Here is a 23207-nt window from a genome sequence, read left to right as displayed (position 1 = left end):
TACCCTCAAGGTTATTATACTATACACACAATTTAAATAATATCAATATAATTTATAGTACTTGTATATGTCCGTCGTGTGACAAAGAAATATGTTGCTTGAGAAGGGTACTATTATTATAAACTACAAGTACGAGAAGCAGAGAAATCAGTATTACTACTATATAGAAGATTGTAATTACAACAATTCGTGATTAACATGTACACAAAAATAAAAATAAAAAGGCTACAACACTTTAAAAAGGAACATTCTAATTTCGCAAGAGCGGTTTATCAAGGTACGTATCGTTGATAATGTCAAGGTAGGAGCATGCATGGGAATAGAATTGGACAAAGAACATTACTTTTATTGTCTTTTATTGGGGACCACCAGATATTCGAAGACCATATATGAATGCAATTCTTTGAGTCAATGACAAATATGTTAAAGCAAAGTGATGTTGCTAAATTGATTAGAAAAGGAAAAATGCTCAAGTACTCTCTCAATCTATGATCGAAATTTCAGAGACACACTTATACTATACTAAGATCCTAATACCCCTTGAACTTATTTTATAAGTAATTTTCTACCCTTTTTCGGCCTACGTGGCACTAACTTGAAAAAAAAAGTCAACCAGCGTTGGATCCACAGGATAGTGCCACGTAGGCCGAAAAGGTGAAAAAATTATTAATGAAATAAGTTCAGGGGGTAATAGGACCTTAGTATAGTATAAATGTGTCTCTGAGATTTGGACATAGGTTGAAGGGGTAGTTGTGCATTATCCCATTAGAAAAAGGAAAGTGATTATAAAAGATGAAGTGTCAATGATCAAGCGACAAACAATAGAAATAGTCGACAAAAGCTTTAGAGATATAGTGGACATCGATAAACCGGTCTGGTGGAAAAATCATAATTTTTGGAATAAATTTTCGACACGTATTATCAATAATTTTAAAATCAACTGGAGCCACAATTGTTAGTGCAAAATTGCTGAATTCATATCTCTGGCTCTTGATGGATAAGATTCAATTTATTAGAAAATGAGATCATAAACAAATCCAACATTCAGTGAGTTCTAACTTTGCGTGGATAACATAGATGAACCAATAAAAGATAATTCAATCCATCTTTCTGAACAGTTGACTGACAAGCATTGCAGGGATAGAATTTTGGAAGAATATATAATAAATAAGACATTTTTAAGTCTGCAAAAAATTTATTGTGATCGTAAAATATGTCTCTGAATGAGCTATTTTAGCAAGCACAAATGAACATGCGGATAATTATAATTTCATGTTAATATTTCTACATAAGGGTCTCAAGAGTGTCAAGGCAACAATCAACTTATAATTGTGCCTTAGTCGAAGTTGAAGTCAAAGTTATGGCATAATTGTTGTCATAACAAGTGAGGGATCTTTGTATTGATTTGATATTAGTATAAATGTTGAGTTTTCCCCTTATGTGTTGGCATCGAAAATAATTCTAAAACAAATTTTAGGCATCGTTGAATGATGGACAGACTTGACTGCAAACAGGTTAAGTTATGCAAGGGACTTGAGTGCCGCACAATAGGATAACATCTAGCGTAAAATTTGAGCGTATTAAACTACCCCTGTGACCTATATTATAAATATAAAAACTTATAGTTCACGTAAGGGCTTCAAGTTTAGGTGAAAAAAAAGATAAAAGAAAAAAGACCATTGATTATTGAACATCAAAGCATAAACACTCAAAAAATTAATGTCTTTAATTATATTAGACAACTTAATACAAAATTTTAGCGTCATCATAAAATCGTTATTTATATATATGTTTTTGTAAGATAACGGATAAATTTAAATAGTTGAGTCATAATCAATTATAATTCTCATTTATGATTATTTTTAATATAAGTTTCCATCTATGACTAAATAGTTGAGTCATAATCAATTGTACTATTTTTTTGTCTGTAATACTAATTACTAATTATTAATGGTTGTGTATTCTTAAAAAAACTCAAATTTATTTAATAATAGAAAGGAAATCTCCAAATACAAAACCAAGTGAAATCTGGACTCTGGAAGTGTAATTTGGTTGAAATTCAACCGCCTCAGTCTCTACCCTTTTCTCTATAAATACACTGATTCTAAAGGTTTTGGAGTGTGTCTCTTTTCATTCACCGCATTGTTTCAGAGTTTCGGAAAAACAGAATCCATCCATCAACGGGAGGGCGAGAGGGCGATTGTGATTCAGTTCCCCGGTGATCGATCCATTTCTCCGGTAAGCAATTAGGAGATTGTGATTTAGCTTTGTTTTGCTGATTTTTGCGGTTGTTAACTTTTTCTAGGGTTTAAGATCGTGCTAAAAGCTTGTTTTGTATAGTCGTTACTCATCTTCTCATCGTGTTCGTGTGTTTGAATAGATAGGATCACTCGTTGTGGGTTTTTAGCGTTTTTCTCGATGGTTGATTGTTTTTTAGTAAAGAATTATGGTTTAATTAGTTTATATACTCATAATAATTATGCGTTTGATTTAAATTCATGCAAATCCTAATGAAATTAACCAAAAAAGCTCAATCAAAATCAGAAAATAGAACTTTGGCATTAATTAAAACTTAGATGGAGAACGATATGAGGGATGGGAACAACAAGGTAGCGGAAAGCAAATCAGAAATCTGAATTGGAGATGTCTACTTGGGTATGTGATGGAGTTTAATAGTAAAGTAGTGTAAACTAAATAATGAAATTATGAAATAAGGACGTAGTGGGAAACAGAAATAACATGAGAGCTTATGATGTTGGAGCTCTATTAATGCAAACTGTGTTAGAAAAATTCTACTGTGTTAGAAAAATTTCTATCTTAAAATGCTAGAGTGCTGATAAATTTCTGCGAACCTGTATTAAGCTGACTGTAAAAGTCGCTGCTTTTTGTTGTCACCTGAATGCATTGATTATAGACAACTTTTTTATCATTGGAACTTGAAAGCTGAATTGGCATTGTATTTTTAATTGAGAAGTTGCTTCTTGTTGCTGTCCCGGTGTACATTAAGGATATTTTTTTTCTTCTTAATCGGCATTGTTTTTGTTAATGACTATTAGTTGGGTTGTGATTAGCTTTTCCCGTATGGTGCTTTTTATATGGTGTAGCGTATGTGATTTTCAATTGGTCATATAGGTGGACGTAAAATACGTGCTTCTAAGATGTCACTGAGCCAGATGAAGATTATTGAGTTGGAGGAAGGATGGGAATTTATGCAGAGGGGAATCACTAAATTGAAGAAAATTTTAGAAGGACAACAAGATTCTTTCAGCTCTGAAGAGTACATGATGCTCTACACGTATCCTTAGGGTTTCGTGTGCTTGAAGTTTGTCTTTATATATAAAATATTTGTTCTTAAATATATATGTACACACATTGTTTTATTATTTTCAATCTTTAAGATATGGTAAACTCTGCCTACAACCGCTTTACTCTCATGGTGTCTTAAACAACTAACTTCTTGGTTATTAGTGAACTACACTTAACATGGAAGGGAGTTTTTCCTTAATTGAAATGTAGAACTATATATAACATGTGCACACAGAAGCCGCCAAATGATTACTCACAACAGTTGTATGAGAAGTACAGGGAAGCATTTGTAGAATACATCAGTTCTACAGTAAGAAGCATTGACTTTCTTCTCATGATAATTTAAATTTACTCTACTTGCTTTGTTGTTGCTGTTCAATTTTGCAATTTGTATTTTTCTTTATTAGGTTCTGCCTGCTTTACGAGAGAGGCACGATGAGTTTATGTTGAGGGAGTTTGTGAAAAGATGGGCGAATCACAAACTTATGGCTAGGTGGCTCTCACGGTTCTTCCATTATCTCGACCGTTATTTTATAGCCCGAAGGTCGCTACCTGGACTTCATGAAGTTGGTCTGATGTGCTTCCGTGATCTGGTTTGTTTCTTGCATCCCTATATAATTATTGACAACATAATTATCTCTTTCTTTTTTGTTTTCTTCATATCTTTGTTTTGTTGGTAATTTATTTCTGTTTTTGTTGACAATAGATTTATCAGGAGTTGAACGGTAAAGCTAGAGATGCAGTTATTGTGTTGGCAAGTATCATATCCTCTTCTTTTGGGTTTTTTGTTTCTTCCTACTAAAAGTTGATCCAACTCTTGCAATATATTTTAGTTATGAGGGTCTGATTTAGAGTCCTTCTGTATTAGATTGAACAAGAGCGTGAGGGTGAGCAGATTGACAGGGGTCTACTGAAGAATGTGCTCGACATATTTGTTGGAATTGGTATGGGGGAGATGGAGTATTATGAGAATGATTTTGAAGAAGCTATGCTTAAAGATACTGCAGCTTATTATTCTCGGAAAGCGTCAAGTTGGATTGTGGAAGATTCTTGTCCAGATTATATGTTGAAGGTACAATTCATTTTTACAATTGCTGTGAGTTCGTAAATTGTTTGGTTATTGCCTTAAATTGCCACAGAAAATTGTGATACCCGTGCTTTTTTAACTCAGGCAGAGGAGTGCTTGAAGAAAGAGAAAGATAGAGTGTCTCATTATCTCCATGTTCTTAGTGAGACAAAACTTCTAGAGGTCAGCATCTGAATTTAGCAACTTGAAATCTTCAACTTTTGAAGAACTTTTTTTTTTTAAAAAAATTTGAGCATAGATAAATACTATGTGATTTTGTGTTATGCTGGGGGAGGTAGCAGATGCCCCATGGAATTAGTCAGGGCCAGTACAAGCCTGCTCGGACACCACAATTATATATTAAAAAATGTGATTTAGTTGTTACATGTCTGTGTAATGGATGCCTTTTGAGTTCTATATTTTTTATAAAACCTTTAGAAGGCAAGCTTAAAAGGATTACCTCCCAAGGTTTTATGCCTTTATATTTTTGGTTGGCTATCCTTCATTTTATGCCAGTTGCAATTTGATTGTTTGCTCTCTTCTAATAAATTATTCAACTTGTCAAAAAGGTTGTTTACAGTTTATTTCTCTTCAAAGGGGGAAGAGTTATTAATGCCCAACACTTCGATTGCTACCTGTTTTCCTTTTTGGTTTAGAGTCGAAGTTGCAAATATAGTCCCACTCCTTGCCAGGGCAGATGTTTCCTTTTTGTTTATGTCATAGTAGTCTATGAGTATGTGGTTTACACGTGTACCCATAAACCATGAGTGCACAATTCTAAGGATTATATATAATGTGTTTGAGTTATAAAATAAAATCCACGAGTGGACGATTCTTAAGTGTTTCTCTGTTCGAGCGAAAACGTACCAAATAAACAGTGGTCTTTTCAATTTGTTCAGGGAAATAAATCATGAAAAGTTAAGTTGGCAATTTCATTTTTCTACGATGCACTTATCATTCATGTCATTGCTTTAAAGTATTCTCCCGATATGTACTTGAGTTTGAATGCTGGAAATTCAGACTTTTTACATGTTGACAATATTCCTTTAGTTGGATTTGTTTTCAATGTTGAGACCAAATTTGTGCCTGCAGAAAGTGCAAAATGAATTGTTAGTTGTATATACCAATCAGTTACTAGAGAAGGAGCATTCTGGATGCCGAGTATTGCTTAGAGATGATAAGGTATTGAATTCTTATGTTGCTTTTCATCATTTTTGGGAAGTTTCAATGTATTTTACATGTTATTCAATGTTTTTCTCTTTTGCCCTTACTGCCTACTCTCTTTTGTACACTCAGGTAGAGGATTTATCTCGAATGTATAGGCTATTCCATAGAGTCCCCAAGGGATTGGAACCTGTTTCAAATATGTTTAAGCAGGTATTTTATTCTCTTATCACTTAATGCCAGTCACTGAGCAGCAAACGAATTATTCATTTAGTTTCCTAAGCTCGCCAACATCTGCTGCAGCATGTCGTTGCTGAAGGCATGGTCTTGGTGCAACAAGCTGAAGATACGACAAATAGCAAGGTGAATTGTCCACGTTCTTGTTTCATATTTTTAATGGTTTCACTTAGAACATGATTATCTACTAATTACATGCAAGTATAAAGTCCTTTAAATTGTGAATAGGAGAAATCAGCAGGGGGAGGGGGGAATGCATGATACACCATTTAGATGACAAAACTTTTTAGTGGAATTGAAAGGATTTATGTAGAAATAAATACATTTATATATATATATGTATGCATGAAGTTCCTTTGCAGCCTTGCTGTCCTCGTGGGTGCAAGAAATTTTTGTTCCTGGTAATTCTACTGGTGTTCCTATTTGAAGTGTGTGTGTTTTTTATACAGGCCGAAAGTTCAGGCTCAGGAGAGCAGCAGGTAAAACCATATTCCTTTATTCTGATTTCACTTATATGTAATGTAAATATATTTACCATGGATTCCCTTCCGCAGGTCTTCGTTAGAAAGTTGATTGAGCTTCACGATAAGTATATGGCTTATGTTACGAACTGTTTTGCTAATAACTCTCTCTTTCATAAGGTATATTCCGTTGTTAACAATTGTATGCTGATCTCTTTAACTTCAAAGTTATTTGTCAGTGTTTCTGATAGCTAAAGTTTGACATATACAGGCTCTCAAGGAGGCATTTGAGGTCTTCTGCAACAAAATTGTATCTGGTTGTTCAAGTGCAGAGCTCCTTGCTTCTTTTTGTGATAATATTCTTAAGAAAGGTGGGAGTGAAAAACTCAGTGATGATGATATTGAGGAGACCTTGGATAAGGTATAGCATGCACTTTAAATCACTCCATCTCCTGGAAGTCCATCTTTCGGCCAAGTGATGTTGTCATAATAATGGTTTGAATTTTTGTAGGTGGTCAAGCTTCTCGCTTATATTAGTGATAAAGACCTTTTTGCGGAGTTCTACAGGTGGGTTAGATAGTCCAACAGTTTTTTGATATAGTTACCTTAGGTTGAATTTTCATTTACCGTTTGGAATGTCCATTGTCTTGGTGTGATAGGAAAAAGCTTTCTCGTCGACTGCTCTTCGATAAAAGTGCCAATGATGACCACGAAAGGCTTATCTTAACAAAGCTAAAGCAACAGTGTGGTGGGCAGTTCACATCAAAGATGGAGGGAATGGTGAGGAAACAGAATATCTTTTCATAGTTTATCCATTCCCATTAAAATATTCTATTAAAACTTGTGGATGGCAACTCAAAAACAGGTGACAGACTTGACTTTGGCTAGGGAAAATCAAAACCATTTTCAAGAATATCTCAGCAACAACCCTGCCGCAAGTCCTGGAATTGATTTAACTGTCACAGTTCTTACAACTGGGTTCTGGCCTAGTTATAAATCTTCTGATTTGTGTCTCCCTGTGGAAATGGTAAGAGGAGCTTTTCTTGATAATTTGAAAATCCACTTTCTGTTTGCTGATATGAGGTTTTTCTTCTGAATTAATGAATGACATAACCTCTGTTGTGTTATTTGCATCAGGTGAAGTGTGTAGAAGTGTTCAAGGAATTCTATCAGACAAAAACGAAACACAGGAAATTGACATGGATTTATTCATTGGGTACGTGTAACATCAACGGGAAGTTTGATTCAAAAACCATTGAACTGATTCTGGGAACTTATCAGGTGACTACTCTGTCTAATGATTCCATCAACTATCCCTGCTGGTTACAATACACTGATGGAATTATGATGTCTGCTTTTTCAGGCTGCTGTTCTGTTATTGTTTAATTCTTCAGATAGATTGAGTTACTCAGAAATCAAGAGTCAGTTAAATTTGGCTGATGATGACTTGATCAGATTGCTTCAGTCCCTTTCATGTGCCAAGTATAAAATTCTGATCAAGGAGCCTAGCAATAGAACTGTTTCTTCTTCTGATCATTTTGAGTTCAACTCCAAGTTCACTGACAGGATGAGGCGGATTAGGGTATAGATAAAGAATCCTATATTTTTTAGTGATGCTTCATGAACACACTATAGACACCTATTCCTAATGGCATGTTTTATTGTACTATCCAGGTCCCATTACCTCCTGTGGATGAAAGGAAAAAGGTAGTCGAGGATGTGGACAAAGATAGACGTTATGCAATTGATGCCTGTATCGTGCGCATTATGAAGAGTCGGAAAGTTCTTCCTCATCAACAACTAGTGTTGGAGTGTGTTGAGCAGTTGAGCCGAATGTTTAAGGTATGCAACCTTCTATTTATGAATTTTCTTTAATGAAATAGATCACTTTTGGAAGGTTGATATAATTTCCACGCTTTATAAACATGACATTCAATTTGATACTGGAGGGCTATTTATGACACTGTGTTGGGGGCGTTTTCCAGCTTGCCAGTAAACAAATTGAAGGATATCACCTTCTGGGCTCGTAATGACATATAATGTAGCAATTCTTTTCCTTGTTTTGACAAATTGTTAATAACTTGGATTACGCTATCGTGGTATCGCCTCATTACTCGACATCTTTCTTTCAGGATCACGGTCTTTGGGGTTCTCTTGGTGTTGAAAGTAATCTTAAAGATTCAATTACCGGGAATAGTTTTTGGTAAAATAGATGGAGGGGTTGCATTTAGTTTTACTTTATTAACCTATTATATTTTAAAACAGTCTTATTTGACTTGAGTGAAATTAGTGGTTTTCTTTCCCAACAAATATAACTTGACAGAATGACAGGAACACCAATTTTACCTTTTCCTTCTATCTTCTAATTGCCTCCATCACAATTTGTTCCATAGTTTTGCTATTGAGACCGAACTCATTAGGAATTTCTTAACCTCGACTTTTTCAACATTCATTGTTGAGGCGAAGAATCTTTAAGTTGTGATATCTTTCAGTAATTTCCAACCTCTAAATATACTATTTGGTGACAATCTTCCACTTCCAATTTCAATATGTGAATTGTTCGGCAGTTTGTATAGATAGTTCATTCTCTTCTTTTCCATTTGCTTCCCTATCATTTATCATTTTCGTTTTCTTTCTAACCGATGTAACACAAGAGATGAATGGGAGGAGGCAAACCACTTTTTGTCTGTAGTTTCTTCATCCATGTTTCAACTTCCTCAATGGATAAAGCTATGTTGGTCCTAAAAGAAATTGTATAACTGCGGGAATCAGGTTTGGAGTTGTGTGATTTAGTCTAGTTCATGACCTTGAGGATTCATGTTCTCGAAAAGCTAGAATTTACCCTACAAATTTGAAAAAACTATGTGAGATAAGATGAACACGGACAAATGTGATTGGGCTTTTTGCTTAAATTTATAATGATCTTGCTGCGCCATTTAATGGCTCCATTTCCTTTGAAGTGTCTACTGCAAATCTTGAACTTTGCTTTATCCTGAAGATAGTTATTAGTTCTAGTTATTGATTTTATATTAATATCATTAATTTTGTTTATTTTGTCCAGCCCGACTTCAAAGCAATCAAAAAGCGAATTGAAGATCTCATCACTAGAGATTACTTGGAAAGAGACAAAGAGAACCCGAATTTGTTCAAGTATTTAGCCTGAAGCAATAATCTGGGTGCTCGGCTGAGGTTTTTTTTGTTCTCTGCACATCACATTGAATACAACTGGCGTCTTAATAGGGATATTGTAGCACAGATAATTTTTCTTACTTTTGCCTAGTAGTAGGAACTGTGCCAGTTATTGGGTATCACACCTCCTTTATTTTTCGTCAAGAAGTTGGCGGAAACTTTGCTGTCTTTATAGTACTTCCTCCATTTCAAATGAAATTAATTGAATTGGTGAGATATTATTCATTTTTCAGTTGCAACCCCTATATTTGGATAAACATTAGCATATGCTACCTCCTGCAAAATGTACATCATCAACACAAAAATCAGCTCTCACATAATTTGGCTAGCTGAAGGATTTTTTTTGTATATTAAATCGATACAGTGTTAAAGAATGATAAAAGTCTCACATCGGTGGTTTAATGAGATGGATGGACTCGTTATAAAGCTTGGGCAATCCTCCTCCCTTTGAGCTAACTTTTAAGGTGTGAGTTAGGCCTAAGACCTAATTTCATACAATCCAATCCAATCATATATGGCTAATGAATATTTAGTAGAAAAACTACTATCAATTCTATATAAAATAAAATCTCATTTAAAGCTAAGTTGGTTGCAGTTTGTGTGTTATATAGCATCATCAGATACAATAATTAATGTATAATGTAGTTGCTCGATTGTTGTGTGCAAAGGGAAGATATGGAGACACAATGGGTTTGATGATGCTCTGCTTCTTAGAGACCCGGAATGGTGTTTAATTCATCTTGCTAATATGATTTATGCATCTTCAATGATATTAGTATACATCTATTTTTCAGAGGTCTTGGTAACAGATTTTTCACCATTATATTAAGTTGAAAGATTTAAAAGTAAATTGACAGGGGTAAAGGGATAATTTATTATTTTTAATCCATTTATAACTAATATCCTCATAATTTATTTCATCTTTTATCCCACATAAAACTATACATAGATTACCTTATAAGTTATGTGAGAATTACTCATATAGAAATATAAAAATACAACCAAACATCGTAAAATATCAATGCATAATAATTTTTGTACTCCATTTAGAAACACAACATTGTATAGAATTAATACTACATGAATAACTTTTATTCTATTTGCAAATAAAAAATGGTATAAAACTAGTAAAGTGGCCGCACTTCGTGCGGGGTGAATTTCTTTAATGGTATAAAGTTACAATGTTTCTTTGAGATTTCCACCTACTACGTTACATTTTGCCATGTATAACGAAGCTGTTTACATTATTTTGCTTTTTCTTTTTTAAAAAATGCTACTCTCCACGAGGTAAATATAAGATTGGCATATACACCACCTTCTCCAAACCATACATGCGAAATCACATGATACCAAATGTATCTCCTAAGAAAAACAGGTGAAGTGGGAAAAGCTGATAATTCGTTCTACAAAACAGTCTATATTGAACTCCGAATTTTCTTAACAACCTAAAAAAGAGTATCTTTTACTTATTAAGACCATGATCTACAAAAGCAGAATATAACATCTAGTAACAGGATAAATCCCATCAAAAAAGTAAATTTCTGATGAACATTGTAACTTTCTGGGCCAACTACAGAGTTGGAAACTCCGCGATCATGAGCCCGCCCCTGTTACATATTGGACTTGGTTCGTTTGGCGCAGGGCTCAAACTTATAACATAAAAACACAAGTTCAGCAACCTCACCCTTGATACCGGTGTAAATTTTACTTACACGGTCAAGTCGCTTATAAGGTACTGTACAATTTACGAGGACATCTTATGATAAGCAATACTTTTATACTTTAGGTAACTTAGTAAAGAATAGCAATTGGCTACCTGGGCTTATTTCTATCAAGAAGAAGTTCACAAATGCAGAACTACTTGCAAAAACTGCATCTCTCATCTTATAACTCCCCCTTAACCTGACCTGCAACAAAAAAATCGATTTTTAAAGATGACGATAATTTATTTAATGTTTCATTTTGCACATAATAAATAAATATAATCTTTTCAACTTACAGGGAGAGTTGGTACATGCAGAGTCTCGTCAATGTCAACAACTCAAACCATATAATACAAATCACACTACTCTTCTGTGCTGTTGTGGAAGTTCATCTCTTTGAATTTTTCCTTCTATAAGTCAAAAACTAACAATAAACCATCTCGAGAGCAAATGTATCTGTAGTACAAATCAAGGAAAAAATAATAAAGATCATATATCAACTCACAACAACTCTAAATGAACTAGTTTAAATAAGGGGAAACACGATACAGAAGGCAATTTTACCTTTCATCTGGGAGAGGCAATTCAGCTGTATCAATAACAACAAGCATTGCAATGTTATGAATTAATGAAAGAACCACCAACTTCCTTATTATTATTATTTTTTTGAAACTAGTAATGTTGTATTCCTCAACATTAAGGATATGTTGGAGACCTTCAAAAGAAGAGAATAAGGAAGATTACTAATTACAGAGAGCCTAAAGTATCTACAAGCTCTAATTCCTCTTATCTCTGCTTGTTTACACCAAAAAGAGAAAGATACAATACAATTCCATTGAAATCGATGGATGGAATTGGACCTATCTTCAAAACATCTACTATTTCTCTCTCTCTCTCTCTCTCCACATAGTCCCCTTGATGCAATGAGGAATGATTTTCCGCCATCTCTTCTGACTCTAGCTTTCACCTCTTCTTATCCAGCACAACTCAGCAGATCTGCAGTCTGTGAGAATAAAAAATACATTCCATAACTGTGCGATGAATATACAATGCAACAAAAGATGAGTATGTATCTCATCTGTTTCCCCACAAAGTTATCTGATACTATAATCCTCCCCGTTTCTTCAAAACTTGTGTCAAACAAACAAGCTTTTCCGACTAATAAACAGTGAAGCCCCCTATTTCTGTAAGATTGGGACCATGGCTGTATTGAAAATATCTTACCAACTATAGTTTTCAGCTATGTACATATTTACAAGGGCATTATGAGTAGAACTCATAACTTGATAGGTTATATATCATATCTCGACCAAGAGGTTCTCTTTCTGACATCTCCTCAATTGACAACAAAAGGAGGAACAGGTTCAAGAGTCTTGTCTCATGGATTCACACGGTTTTAGCCATAATTTAAATGTCAACGGCTAATAGCTTCCATGGCAATCCGGACTAAACGTAAGAAGTCGTCGACATCATGGAAGCTGAAATCAAGGGCCTTCTTTACGGATAATGCAGGCACTTTACACTGTGTATCACTGTGTCCAGGATAAGCAGCTGCAAAAGCAACACGTGATTTCCTGGAGGCGTCCATTGCTAAATAAACTTCCTGTGCCTGCAAATTAATCAAAACTAAGATACTAGAAAAAGGTATATGGCCAGATCAAAAATAAGATTCAGAGCATGAGTTCGCAAGTAAAAGGATACATGGAAAAGGATTGGACTTATTTACAGATAAGCATTTTTGTAATTACGCCCTTTACCCAAATAACCTGGCGGGTGACGATTAAGGGAATAGCAAAATTAGAACTTATCCCTCAGAGAGAATTGATGCAAATTAAACTCCAGTTCTGTTGGGAAAATTGCTGATAGAATATGGTAATATTCCCAGCCTCAGGCAATTGTCCAGGTGAGTAACAGAGTTAACTTAAAATTTGTTGGTCTGGTGCTATCATTCACTCAATTAGACCAGATGGATAACAGAATTCGACAACATCAAATAATTTTTATCTCATTCACTCAATTAGACCAACTCATTAATGGAGCTGAATTATATGACTACTTACAAAGTTAAATAGCCGCGTGAAGCTAGCACGGTTTCTCGCTGAGACAGCATGAGTTCCGGTAACCTGGGGAGAAGCAACACCTTTCGCCATGGTAACCTTGTCTACAATAGTTGGATTGTTCAAATTGTCAACATCTGAGGCAGAAGAGGAAGGGGATTCACCTGGTGTATGATGATAATAAATCCAGTAAGTGTAACCCTTAAAAAGAAGTCCAGTAATGTTACCGTTGTCAAAAAAAAAAAAAAAAAAAATCCAGTCCAACAATAAGATAGTCAAAGATACTTCATCAATATTACTAATCAGATACAGCTGTTTTGTTTAAAGAAAAAGAATCAAACAATTATTTGCACTTGTTGAACCTTTATTCCTGATAAGAAAGAGTTAATCACTAATTACACTACTTTTGGTGCTCAATTCATAATAATACTATGGTCCTCCTAGCTATCATTTTCATAAAAAACAGAGTATAAATTTCCAGTTAACTCTTTCATCTTCTATCAATGTCCCAAAACTTGATTACTTTTTATAATAAAAAATATTCAAGGAATCAATTTTTGTACAACTGTGAAAACATATACAACTAATACCTAATAACAGATCATCCTTGAAGAAAATCCCTTTGAAGCATTGATCATCAGAGATAAATGTTATTTATGTGAATTGTCATGACGATTTAGGAACAATTTAGCAGTCTAAAATGTTGCTTTTTGGCTAAAGCTACCAAACTTTATAATCAATTATTTATAAGCAAAAATACAATATTTTTCAATCTCCTGCGAATAATTCCAGAGTTATCTATCCCTGATTATCTCATCTTTCATCTTCGACAAATCAGAGGTACAACAAAGCATAAGCCTATGAATACACAGCAATGGTTTGGCATAGTACATATAAAATGTTGAGACCATCCTGTCAACCAATATCAATATACAGGAAAACCACTCCACTTCAGTAACATCAAGGTCAAACTAGAAGTCTTAGAGGGGTGCGCCATTACAATTGGAGATGTCTAAATTAAAATTGGTATCATGATGTAAGATGTATATTTTTCAGGTGAATCTTTAGCAAATTACCTGGAGGAAAAATTTGCAGGGCTGTTTGTAGTTCATTTCTATATCTGTTTGCATTGAAATTAGAGGAATAAATTACTCGCAGGTACGCAACCTCCATGCATTTATAGGCTAGTGAAACAGCAGCCATGTCTTTCAATCTCTCATATTCATGGGCGACAAACCTATAAATAAAACAAGAATAAATCCTGGAATCAGCATTACTCAGTATTTAGAATTTCTATAGTACTTCAGGATCTCCTTGGCATTATAACTACTAATTCCTCCAGAACAAGACACACTAAATATTAAACATTACAAGAATAGAATATAACTAAGATGTGTGAAAGGCATCACCGAAATAAGTTTTTCTTACATATCACAAAGTAGTATTATGTAATTCTAACTTGCATACCTCTCTTGGAGAGTTGAAAAGTAAAAGCTCCAAGTAATCACAGAACAATATGTCAGGAAAATAGTTTAGGTCAACAAAGATTTCAAAAATGCATGGCATGGCGAGGAACCTGTTTCCAATGGTTTTTATTTTTTATGAGCTAATATAACACTAAATGGCATCATTTCAGATTAGACCATTAATAGCACCAAATTATACAGTTATATATGCTGCTGTTAAAACTGATGGTCTGTTTACCAACATGGACAGCATCCTATCAAGTTCATGCACATATAATAAGGTTGTTTTTACAACTTATAGATCTGTTGGTACAATACAAACTGGATAGCAACAAAATTCTCCAGACATTACAAGATGGCCAAATACTTATTAAATGCTTTTACCGCATAACAGAAAATATTGAGTAGGGTTCCCTAAAGTTCTTGATAACTGTAAAAGAATAGCGAGTCAAAATTCAGATTTCATTCTAGCAAGAGGGTTTTTGTTTTCTCAAAATGAACAACTTTATCCTCCCCTTAACTGAATCATTTAGCCAGAGCATATTTTCATATTTATCATTGAAGAGTACAGCTTGAATATCTTAGCCCTGGACTTCATCATAGTACGGAAGTAAATTCTACTAGCAAATTTGTGCAATTAGGGTCACTTTGAATGAAAAGATGCAGCAACTAGACAACTCACTCGCACAGTTTCGCAGTGCTGCTATAAATTTGCCTCGACTGATTCATTTCACTGTGTTTGGCACTGTCGTTGCATGATTCTAACAAGGATGCTCCATGGAGAAACTTTAGGGTTGCTTGAAAATAGAGACTCGTGCTTTCACTTGGCACAGAGTTCTGGAACAAGAAGTCAAGTTATGCCAACACAAATGAGAAAATAAATACACAAAAGAGAGCAAATGATAAAGCATATCATTAGCCCCTCTTATCTTTGGATAAGGAGGAAAATTATGTAAACCTTGAGGCGATCTGCAAGATGTTTTAGGTTTGTGGCTTCTTTAATGGCATTTGCAGCGGCTTGACTTGCAGAATCCTTCCGAATAGGACTGCGAGCGCCTGGAGCTCGGGCCTTATTTGCAGGTGGAGTAGATTGTCGCAAACTATTAGGTTTGTTTCCAGGGTGGCTTTCAGATTTTTTACCCTGTCTTGAAGCGTTCAACATCTCTCCTTCAAATGCATCTACTGCCAACAAGTTAGCCACACCCTCCCTCTTGAATGCAGGAACTGGTTGTGAAGATTGAACTGTCTCATTCTGACCTCTTATTGAAGGAGATGTTAAGTGTGACTTCCCTTTCTCAAGTACTTCAATTTGCTGAGTTTTTTCAGATGCAAGCTTCCTAGACGATCTCCCATCATCTCGATCAGTTAGAGCAGCCCGCCTTTTATCCAGGCCGGATATAACATCCAATTTAACTTCAGCACCATCAACAAATTTCGATGGAATAACACCTTTAACATTCTCATTCAACAATTCTCCAAAAGAATCTCTCTTATAACCTTGTTGTGGTCTGTCAGAACTGGCACCAGATTTATCCTCAACCTTGTTTCTTCCGGATGTCAATTTCCCCTCATCTATTCTTTGATCTGAAGATTCATTTGAATCACGATCCTTAGTCTTACATTTGCCAGAATCAGATCTGATGGTACGATTCTTTTCTTTATGCTGAGAAAACAAAACCTTCTCATCCTTGGAGATAGACCCATTATTATGAAACTGACTGTTGTTTCTACGTTCATTATTTAGGCTTTGGTCCGAGTTCTCTGTCCTGAAAGCATATTGATTAGCTTGACCTAATGGATCAGCAATTACATCAGTGTGCCGATGAGTAGCAAAATCAGAACCTTTCATCTTTTCTTTTATTGTACCACCTGATACATCATGGACATCTTTCTCCAGGTAATCAAGTTCAGCGGACTCCATTCCATGATGCTTGCCATTGGAAGATTCTTCTTTCTTCATCATCCCAGAACGATTGCTGCACCTATCGTTTTCACCATAAGAAGACCACCTTGGTGTAGAACTGGGAATGGAATTAGCATTTTTGTGTTCGTCTTTTCTCTTGGGGTTCCTTTTAGTTGCTGAGCATAAATCCTTTTTTGAAATCCTCAAAGGAGATGAAGATACTGATTCTACTGGTGAACTCTTCGGTTCCTGAAGACTAGTTCTGTTCTTATGTGAACCAGACACTTTAGAAGAGCTCGAAGTGGTTGCAACAGAAGGCTGCAAAGCAGACAAATCCCTTTTTGGAGAATCTTCAGCATCTGCACTGCGCTGAGACACAGTGCTATAAAGATCTTGTCCTACGCGCTCTCCCTTATTATTTCTGCCTTTTACATCAGTCTCTTCACTAGCTGCGCTTCTGCTGGAGTCTTTTCCCACGGGCTTGGAGACCTTTGCTTTCTTTTCTTTCTTACGGTCGTTATCACAAGTCTCTTCTATAATATCTGGGGTAGGCTGTGTCTCAGGATTCTGGCAATCACTCCGTTTCCTCTTAAGGGAGTCTTTAATGTCACATTTTTGGATTGAACCATCCAAAGAACGGCTTTCTGGATTTTTTGCTACAGCCAAATTTTTCAGTGAATCAACCTTTGGCTGCTTGTATTTATATTTATCTCTAATCTTCTCCGATCCAGATAAACCAGTGCTTGAGCTCTGTCCCGGTTTTGCCTCAATAAGATTGTAATCATTATGTACATCATCTCTCCGGAACTTTTTAGCTGTAGAACCATCCAAATCTGTCTCACTTGTGTTCCTCATCTTTGAATTTTTTATACCTGTAAGACATGTCACATAGAGTAAAGAGAAGTTCCAGAAATTCAAGGATTTCATCAAGTTCAAAATACAACAGCTTAAGATATACCCCCATTAGGATGATTCTCAAGTGATCTTCTCTTCTCTTTTTGTTTAGGTCTCTGCTTCTCTACGATTGAGCTACTTGGTAGGCCCACCAATTGATGGCCATTTTCATCACTTGGAGAATTAGTAGTACCATTCGAGCTTCTGCTATTTGGAGTTCCCTGATGGTTTCTTTTGACACCATTTGATGACAGTAAACCTTCCTGTTTGATGGCACTAGACACACCTTTTAATCCATAAATTTTCTTCCCACCAGCATCAACAGTCTGTATACCTGCTTTTTGAGGTTCTAGGCTGGCATGCGAAGTGTCAATAGAAGTTGGTCCTGAGAGTGCCCCACCAGGATATTCATGCTCACTATATTGTTTGTCAGCAGCAGGGGCGGTAACACCACTCATCGGCGCCTGGTAAAGAGCTCTTAGAACCATTGTTGTTTCCTCTTCACTGACACCACAGCGATTCAGTCCAGGCCTAGAAGATGAAGATAATTAATTAGCATTCATAAAACATCTTAAATATCAGAAATTATTTTCTGTTGTAATGATTAAGTATAAATATGACGATCCTTCAACCTAACATCCTTATACGTCTTCACCTTACAAATATGACTTCTCCTGAATAGAGAAAATTACTTATAACAAGACAGATAATCATGATCAAAGGATGAAGGAAAAGTTGGAGAAAACTTACAGCCAGGTCTGCAATTTACAAACCCACTTCTTGGGGAGACTGTCTGGATCAGTGCCAAGTGGCAATATACGCCAAGTCTGACACTTGTCACAACATACCCAATCTTCTTTAACTACCGGAGCCCCAACTCCTGGAGGTGCAGCAGGATTGGATTCAATGACAGTATGAGGAGCCCCATCTGAAGCCAACCCAGGATACTCATCGGAAGCAAACGGCTTTTCAGTTTTCCTACCATTAACTTTTTCCTTCATTGAGCTATCACGTTCAAGTCTCTTCTTACTGATTACATCAGAACCCTTGAGCATCTCCTTTGAATGAATTTGCTCCAAACCAGTTTCAGCATCTTCTAGTTCGTGTTCTACGTCACCGAAGAATTCTTTGTATTTATCCCTGGCTAGGTTCTTTTTCATGTCCTCTGGTTCACTTTTAGATAGATGCATGTTGCTAGAAGAGGTTTTCTTACCCTTAGATGCTATAAATGAATCAGGAACGGAACCTTCCTTTATTACCTCAGTACTTTGGGCTTGACGACATTGATTTCCTTTGGGTTTCATTGTGTCTCTAGATGCAAAAAGTTCCTTTTCAGGAGCCAGTTTCATTCCATCCTCATTGTTGGAGGAGCTTTTCTGACGAGATGACTGCTTGAGGGGACTAACTGCATCTATGTTTCGCACATTCATATCTTTAGACTGTCCGTTGTTGGATGAAGCATCAGCTTTTTCCTCTTGGTTTTGGCCTTCTTTCTTCAAGTATCCTGAGCTATGATCATTACAATCTGTCCCTTTAATTTCCATACTTCTCCTAGATGAGGAAACCTTTCCACCAGACCCTTCAACAGAATTTTTGTCTATTGCAGTGACAGGCAGCAAAAATTTCTTGGATGTCCGCTCAGAGGATGCTTCTTTTCTCTGACCCTTAGTGGCTGTTTTTGAACTGTCAACTGTCTTCTCTGTATCTTTTGGAGGATCAGCAGCATTAGGGTATGGATTAGATAAAAGAGGGAGTTTCAAGGCCTTTGAAACAAGTTCTTCACAGGCCAGACTATCAATATCCTTCTTTGATAATAAGGCACTATCATTTTCATTAGCACAGCCTTTGCCCTTTGCCAAGAATTTTTTGTCAGAAGTTACCAATTTCCTCGCCTCTGAAACTTCTCCATTTGCATAATGAGTACCATTCGCTAATGGCAAAGATTCAAGGCTTGCCTTTTTGTTCCCTTCATATCCACATTTTCCCCAATGCTTTTCATTTTCGGTCAAGCTAATCAACTCGTCTGAGAGGGGGGATAACAATAAGGTATCGCTCATTGGATGTGAGGTCATAATCTGTTCCAATGGGTTGATTAAGAAAATTGCAGATGCCAAGGTTAGATTAAACCAAAAAGAAGAAAAATAAAGCAAAATTAAAGCTTTAGGGAAGATTCACCTGAAGTATACTAGTAGGGGACTCATCTGGGGAAACCTGAAGGTCACGGGATACCCCTTCACTATCGATGGGGCTCCCATCCAGCGACGATGATGGAGAGACATCCAGCCCAAGCCCACTGTAGATTTCCGCATTCTTTTGGGTCGACAAATTTTGAGGGCCAACTTTGATACGCAGCTTAAGCGATTTTGGGTCCGAGGCATTTCTTTGTTTCTTCACTTTTTGACCTTTAAAATTGAAATCTTCAGCTCGAGTAGTTGGTTGGGCAGAATTTGTTCCCCCCTTAAATTGTGGAGCCTTAAGTGCAGATACTGCTGCTGAACGGGCAGAAGATGCTGCAAACCTTCCTGACAGAGAAGTGCTTGAAGATCCTAACGTGGTCTGTCGACCACCCTGTATAATTGGAAGATGCATATTGCTAGGTAAAAGTAGAATATCAATGTAAAATCATATTACTTCTTTGCTGCAGTAAACTATCATAAAAGAAATCATAAGGAGTCCTTCAAAGTTTGCGTACCTCAGGGAGCAGATTGTTTGGTGATACTTGTCTGCTATTTTTGTTGGCCTCTTGTGGAGTCCTCGGATGAGACCAAGAAGGAGAAATCTGATAAGTAGGTAAAAATGAACCATACCCGCCAAATCTCGACCCTGTCAATATATGCAAAGTCAACAATCATCAGCTCATGGCATAAGCCTTGTCACTGTTAAACTTGTGCTTCTGGGAATACCCTATTTCCAGTATTACATACCCAGATTCTCAGCTGAAACTTCACCTTCAAAATCGCTTTGAAAATGTCCCAAAACATTGTAAAGTTTCTCATCCTTGACAGAGTAAGAGATAGATATATGAGAAACTGGAAGAGAGTTGCTATCAGAGGTGCGTAATGAAGTTATAAACACTAATACACAACACCTGCCAGAATACTTGCACCGACTCACTAACTAGCCCCTAAACCAACTCTAGATAGAGAAGTTATAAGCAAAAAATAGAATGAGAAAACGCAGGGTTTCTCTAACATCACAGTATACTTGGACAGAGACTCAATGCAGTCTTGCTTAAAATTATGATAAATCACACCGAAGCATACCCGCAAGAAGAATTTCCGATCAGAGAGAAGTTCTAGCAATTTTATATCAATGTTGGAAAGAACTAATCAGTTTCTCTTTTTTTTTTATGAAGATGAAAAATTAATCACTTCTCTCCACACGCAATAGAATTACAAACTTAATCCTTCCACATTCTTCGGTAGCTTTTAGTCTAGCTAGATACATATCGATGTAGGGATAAGCTGAGATTCTTTTTTAAAAATTCCAGATTCAGCCTTTGCCTTGAGAGGATTTTAAAAAAAATAGTATAGCAATAAATGGGCCTTGTACAGAGACAAACCCCCGATCCCAACTAGTTTGGGTTGAGTCATAGTTGATTGATACATTAGCCACCAAAGCCCTTGCTTTATGGCGAGAAATTTCATTAGTCCCAAATTACTACATTAGATATAGTTGTCATATACTAATATCTAATCATTACTCCCTCAAATTCATCTTATATGGTAGTGTTGGACTGGACACGGAGTTTAAGAACACATACCTAAAGTACACTACAAACTTGTTCTCTTAAATACATGCCATGGCATTTAAAGTTAAGATAGGAAGTTTAAAGTTTAACATTTTCAAAATATAGAAAGTTGTCATTTTAGATGGAACAAGAATAAAATGAAAAGAGCATCATATTAAATAGAACCCATATGGAGAAGCGGAAATATTTATTATTAACACCAAGTCAATTCTTTTCAACTATGTTTTGCCTGCCTGCCACGAGTTATATATCACAAGGTCCCAAAATTTAACTACTCGGTTGTGCCGTTGACGACTTGAAGTAATTAAGGTAATTCTATTTCTCAAAATAACCTAATTACTTACCATGATTTCTCTTAGAAATATTTTGATCACTTATTCAGGAGGTTTAATTACATTCATTTTTTTTCCATTTCGTTATCAAGTTTTTCTTAGAGATGATAAGGATCTTATTGACCAACACTAGTTTAATAACATTCCTTCTTTCAATTCCGTTATCAAGTTTCTCTCGACATGATAAGGCCTCTTATTAAGATTTGGTTTTATACAGTCAATTATATCAAGCAAACGGAGACATACACAACAAACAGTACATAGATTGATCAAACAACATAAGCTACATGCCAGCAAACTAGAAAATCAAAAAAATACACAAAATGAGCCAATTCAATTGAACTTACAAAAAATGGTTCAATCTCAATTGTAAATCCATAACAGTGATAATCAACACAACTAAACAGAAAATAAATAAATAAGAAAACTCACAAGGTAAGATAGAGAAACATCAGGGTCAATGGTTGAATCATTCTTCTTATAATCATCATAACTGTAAGCCTCTCCTTCTTCAAGCTCAGTTTCCTCCATCATTTCTACTCCACCATCAAACCCTACACCTATCCCCTTCCTTCCATCTCTACTCCAACCAGAAATCATTCAAATAAATACTCCAATACAACCCCAAAAAAAACTAAAAATTCAAAGATTTTTCACTTTTCACACACCCAAAAACCTCTATAAAACTTCACACAAATTCCCCACCCATTCACCAATGTTCCAAATTTTCTCAACTTCACCAATCGAGATCGCAGAAAAACAGCACAAATTCACCAACATCAGCTGACCTTTATCAACAAAAATTAAATTAAATTAATCAAAATCCAACAACAAAAATGATTAAATCAATAAAAAAAACTGATACAGATTCAAAAAAAATTGATAATTCAGATTATTCTGGAATGTTAAAGCTTGGATCGCCCCTACTAAAAGCTCAAAACTATGAGCAAAGAGAGAGAAAATAAAAATGAAGAAAGAGAAAAAGAGACTCTGGTTTTGGTGTATTACCAGCCGCGTTTATTTTGTGTTATTTTTTTTCCTTTTGGCTTTTTTTCTCTTTGTAAGAGTTAATTAATTTATAGTATTTATATTACTTTGACAGATAGAAGGCACACCCATAACCTAACAGCTAGACTTACCAAAATTTTATGCAAATTGAATTTTTTTTAAAAAAAATCATAAATTTTATACTAAAATGATAGGTATAATATTTTATATTAAATTTTTTACTAAAATGATAGGTATAATATATTTTATTAAATTTTTTACTAAAATGATAGGTGTAATATTTGATTAAGATAGAGTTTTATATGTTAGTAAATTAAATTTAGGTTTTAATTATTTTTTTTAAAGAATTTAATAAGCGAGTAAAACGAGTGTATTTTTCGCGTGGATAATATTTGATTATAATAAGATAGTGTTTTTTTGTTTGTATTTGATGTGTAAATAATTTGTTGCATATTGAATTTAGGTTTTAGAAATTTTGAATAAATTTTACGAGTGAGTAAATGATTGTATTGTCTAAAAGATATTTGCGTTAATAACATTAATGATAATAATATAGTTTTATTATTCGTTATCGATGTGTAACTTGTTGCAAATTAAATCTTAAAATATAGAAATTCTAAATAAATAATAAGTGAGTAAGATAATTATATTGCTCAAAAGATAATATTTA

The 23207-nt window shown here is 35.3% G+C and overlaps 2 protein-coding genes across 4 annotated transcripts; one reads left to right on the top strand and one right to left on the bottom strand.

The window, feature by feature from the left end:
- The first annotated feature begins 1996 nt into the window (after positions 1–1996).
- Positions 1997–9668, top strand: LOC107031629 (cullin-1-like). 2 transcript variants are annotated; one of them, XM_027911781.1, is made up of 20 exons: positions 1997–2238; positions 3133–3295; positions 3517–3616; positions 3714–3899; positions 4013–4060; positions 4175–4378; positions 4478–4555; positions 5465–5554; positions 5669–5749; positions 5840–5899; positions 6136–6252; positions 6328–6414; positions 6506–6655; positions 6746–6801; positions 6894–7014; positions 7100–7261; positions 7372–7515; positions 7598–7816; positions 7909–8076; positions 9296–9668. In XM_027911781.1, exons 2-20 carry the CDS (start codon positions 3159–3161, stop codon positions 9395–9397), a joined length of 2310 nt encoding a protein of 769 aa, XP_027767582.1. In that variant the 5' UTR covers positions 1997–2238; positions 3133–3158; the 3' UTR covers positions 9398–9668. The 2 variants fall into 2 exon arrangements, with proteins under 2 accessions (XP_027767582.1, XP_015088547.1); XM_015233061.2 differs by having other exon boundaries at positions 1998–2238; positions 6223–6252.
- Positions 9669–10820: 1152 nt separating this feature from the next.
- Positions 10821–22582, bottom strand: LOC107031232. 2 transcript variants are annotated; one of them, XM_015232524.2, is made up of 14 exons: positions 22538–22582; positions 21962–22317; positions 20371–20443; positions 20139–20269; positions 19622–20014; positions 18197–19521; positions 17511–17977; positions 15608–17424; positions 15332–15486; positions 14260–14420; positions 13187–13347; positions 11691–12735; positions 11423–11582; positions 10821–11330 (listed from the first exon to the last, which is right to left on the bottom strand). In XM_015232524.2, the coding sequence occupies exons 2-12, from the start codon at positions 22127–22129 to the stop codon at positions 12541–12543; spliced, it is 5046 nt and encodes a 1681-aa protein (XP_015088010.1). In that variant the 5' UTR covers positions 22130–22317; positions 22538–22582; the 3' UTR covers positions 10821–11330; positions 11423–11582; positions 11691–12540. The 2 variants fall into 2 exon arrangements, with proteins under 2 accessions (XP_015088010.1, XP_015088009.1); XM_015232523.2 differs by lacking the exon at positions 22538–22582 and having other exon boundaries at positions 21962–22529.
- Between the last annotated feature and the right edge of the window lie 625 nt (positions 22583–23207).

This window comes from Solanum pennellii, chromosome 9 (genome assembly GCF_001406875.1).
Source record: "Solanum pennellii chromosome 9, SPENNV200".
Taxonomy (NCBI): Eukaryota; Viridiplantae; Streptophyta; class Magnoliopsida; order Solanales; family Solanaceae; genus Solanum; species Solanum pennellii.
The sequence above is the reverse complement of the archived record's forward strand: the minus strand, read 5'-3'. Positions and strand labels throughout refer to the sequence as shown.

Excerpts from the sequence above, each read along its gene's own strand:
- LOC107031629 (XM_027911781.1), top strand. The coding sequence starts at position 3,159 with ATGTCACTGAGCCAGATGAAGATTATTGAGTTGGAGGAAGGATGGGAA. Across the intron at positions 4,556-5,464 it reads GTGAGACAAAACTTCTAGAG|AAAGTGCAAAATGAATTGTT; the intron begins GTCAGCATCTGA and ends TTGTGCCTGCAG. Across the intron at positions 6,415-6,505 it reads ATAACTCTCTCTTTCATAAG|GCTCTCAAGGAGGCATTTGA; the intron begins GTATATTCCGTT and ends TGACATATACAG.
- LOC107031232 (XM_015232524.2), bottom strand. The coding sequence starts at position 22,129 with ATGATTTCTGGTTGGAGTAGAGATGGAAGGAAGGGGATAGGTGTAGGG. Across the intron at positions 20,444-21,961 it reads ATGTTTCTCTATCTTACCTT|GATGAGAAACTTTACAATGT; the intron begins GTGAGTTTTCTT and ends TACTCTGTCAAG. Across the intron at positions 20,015-20,138 it reads CAAACAATCTGCTCCCTGAG|GGTGGTCGACAGACCACGTT; the intron begins GTACGCAAACTT and ends CCAATTATACAG.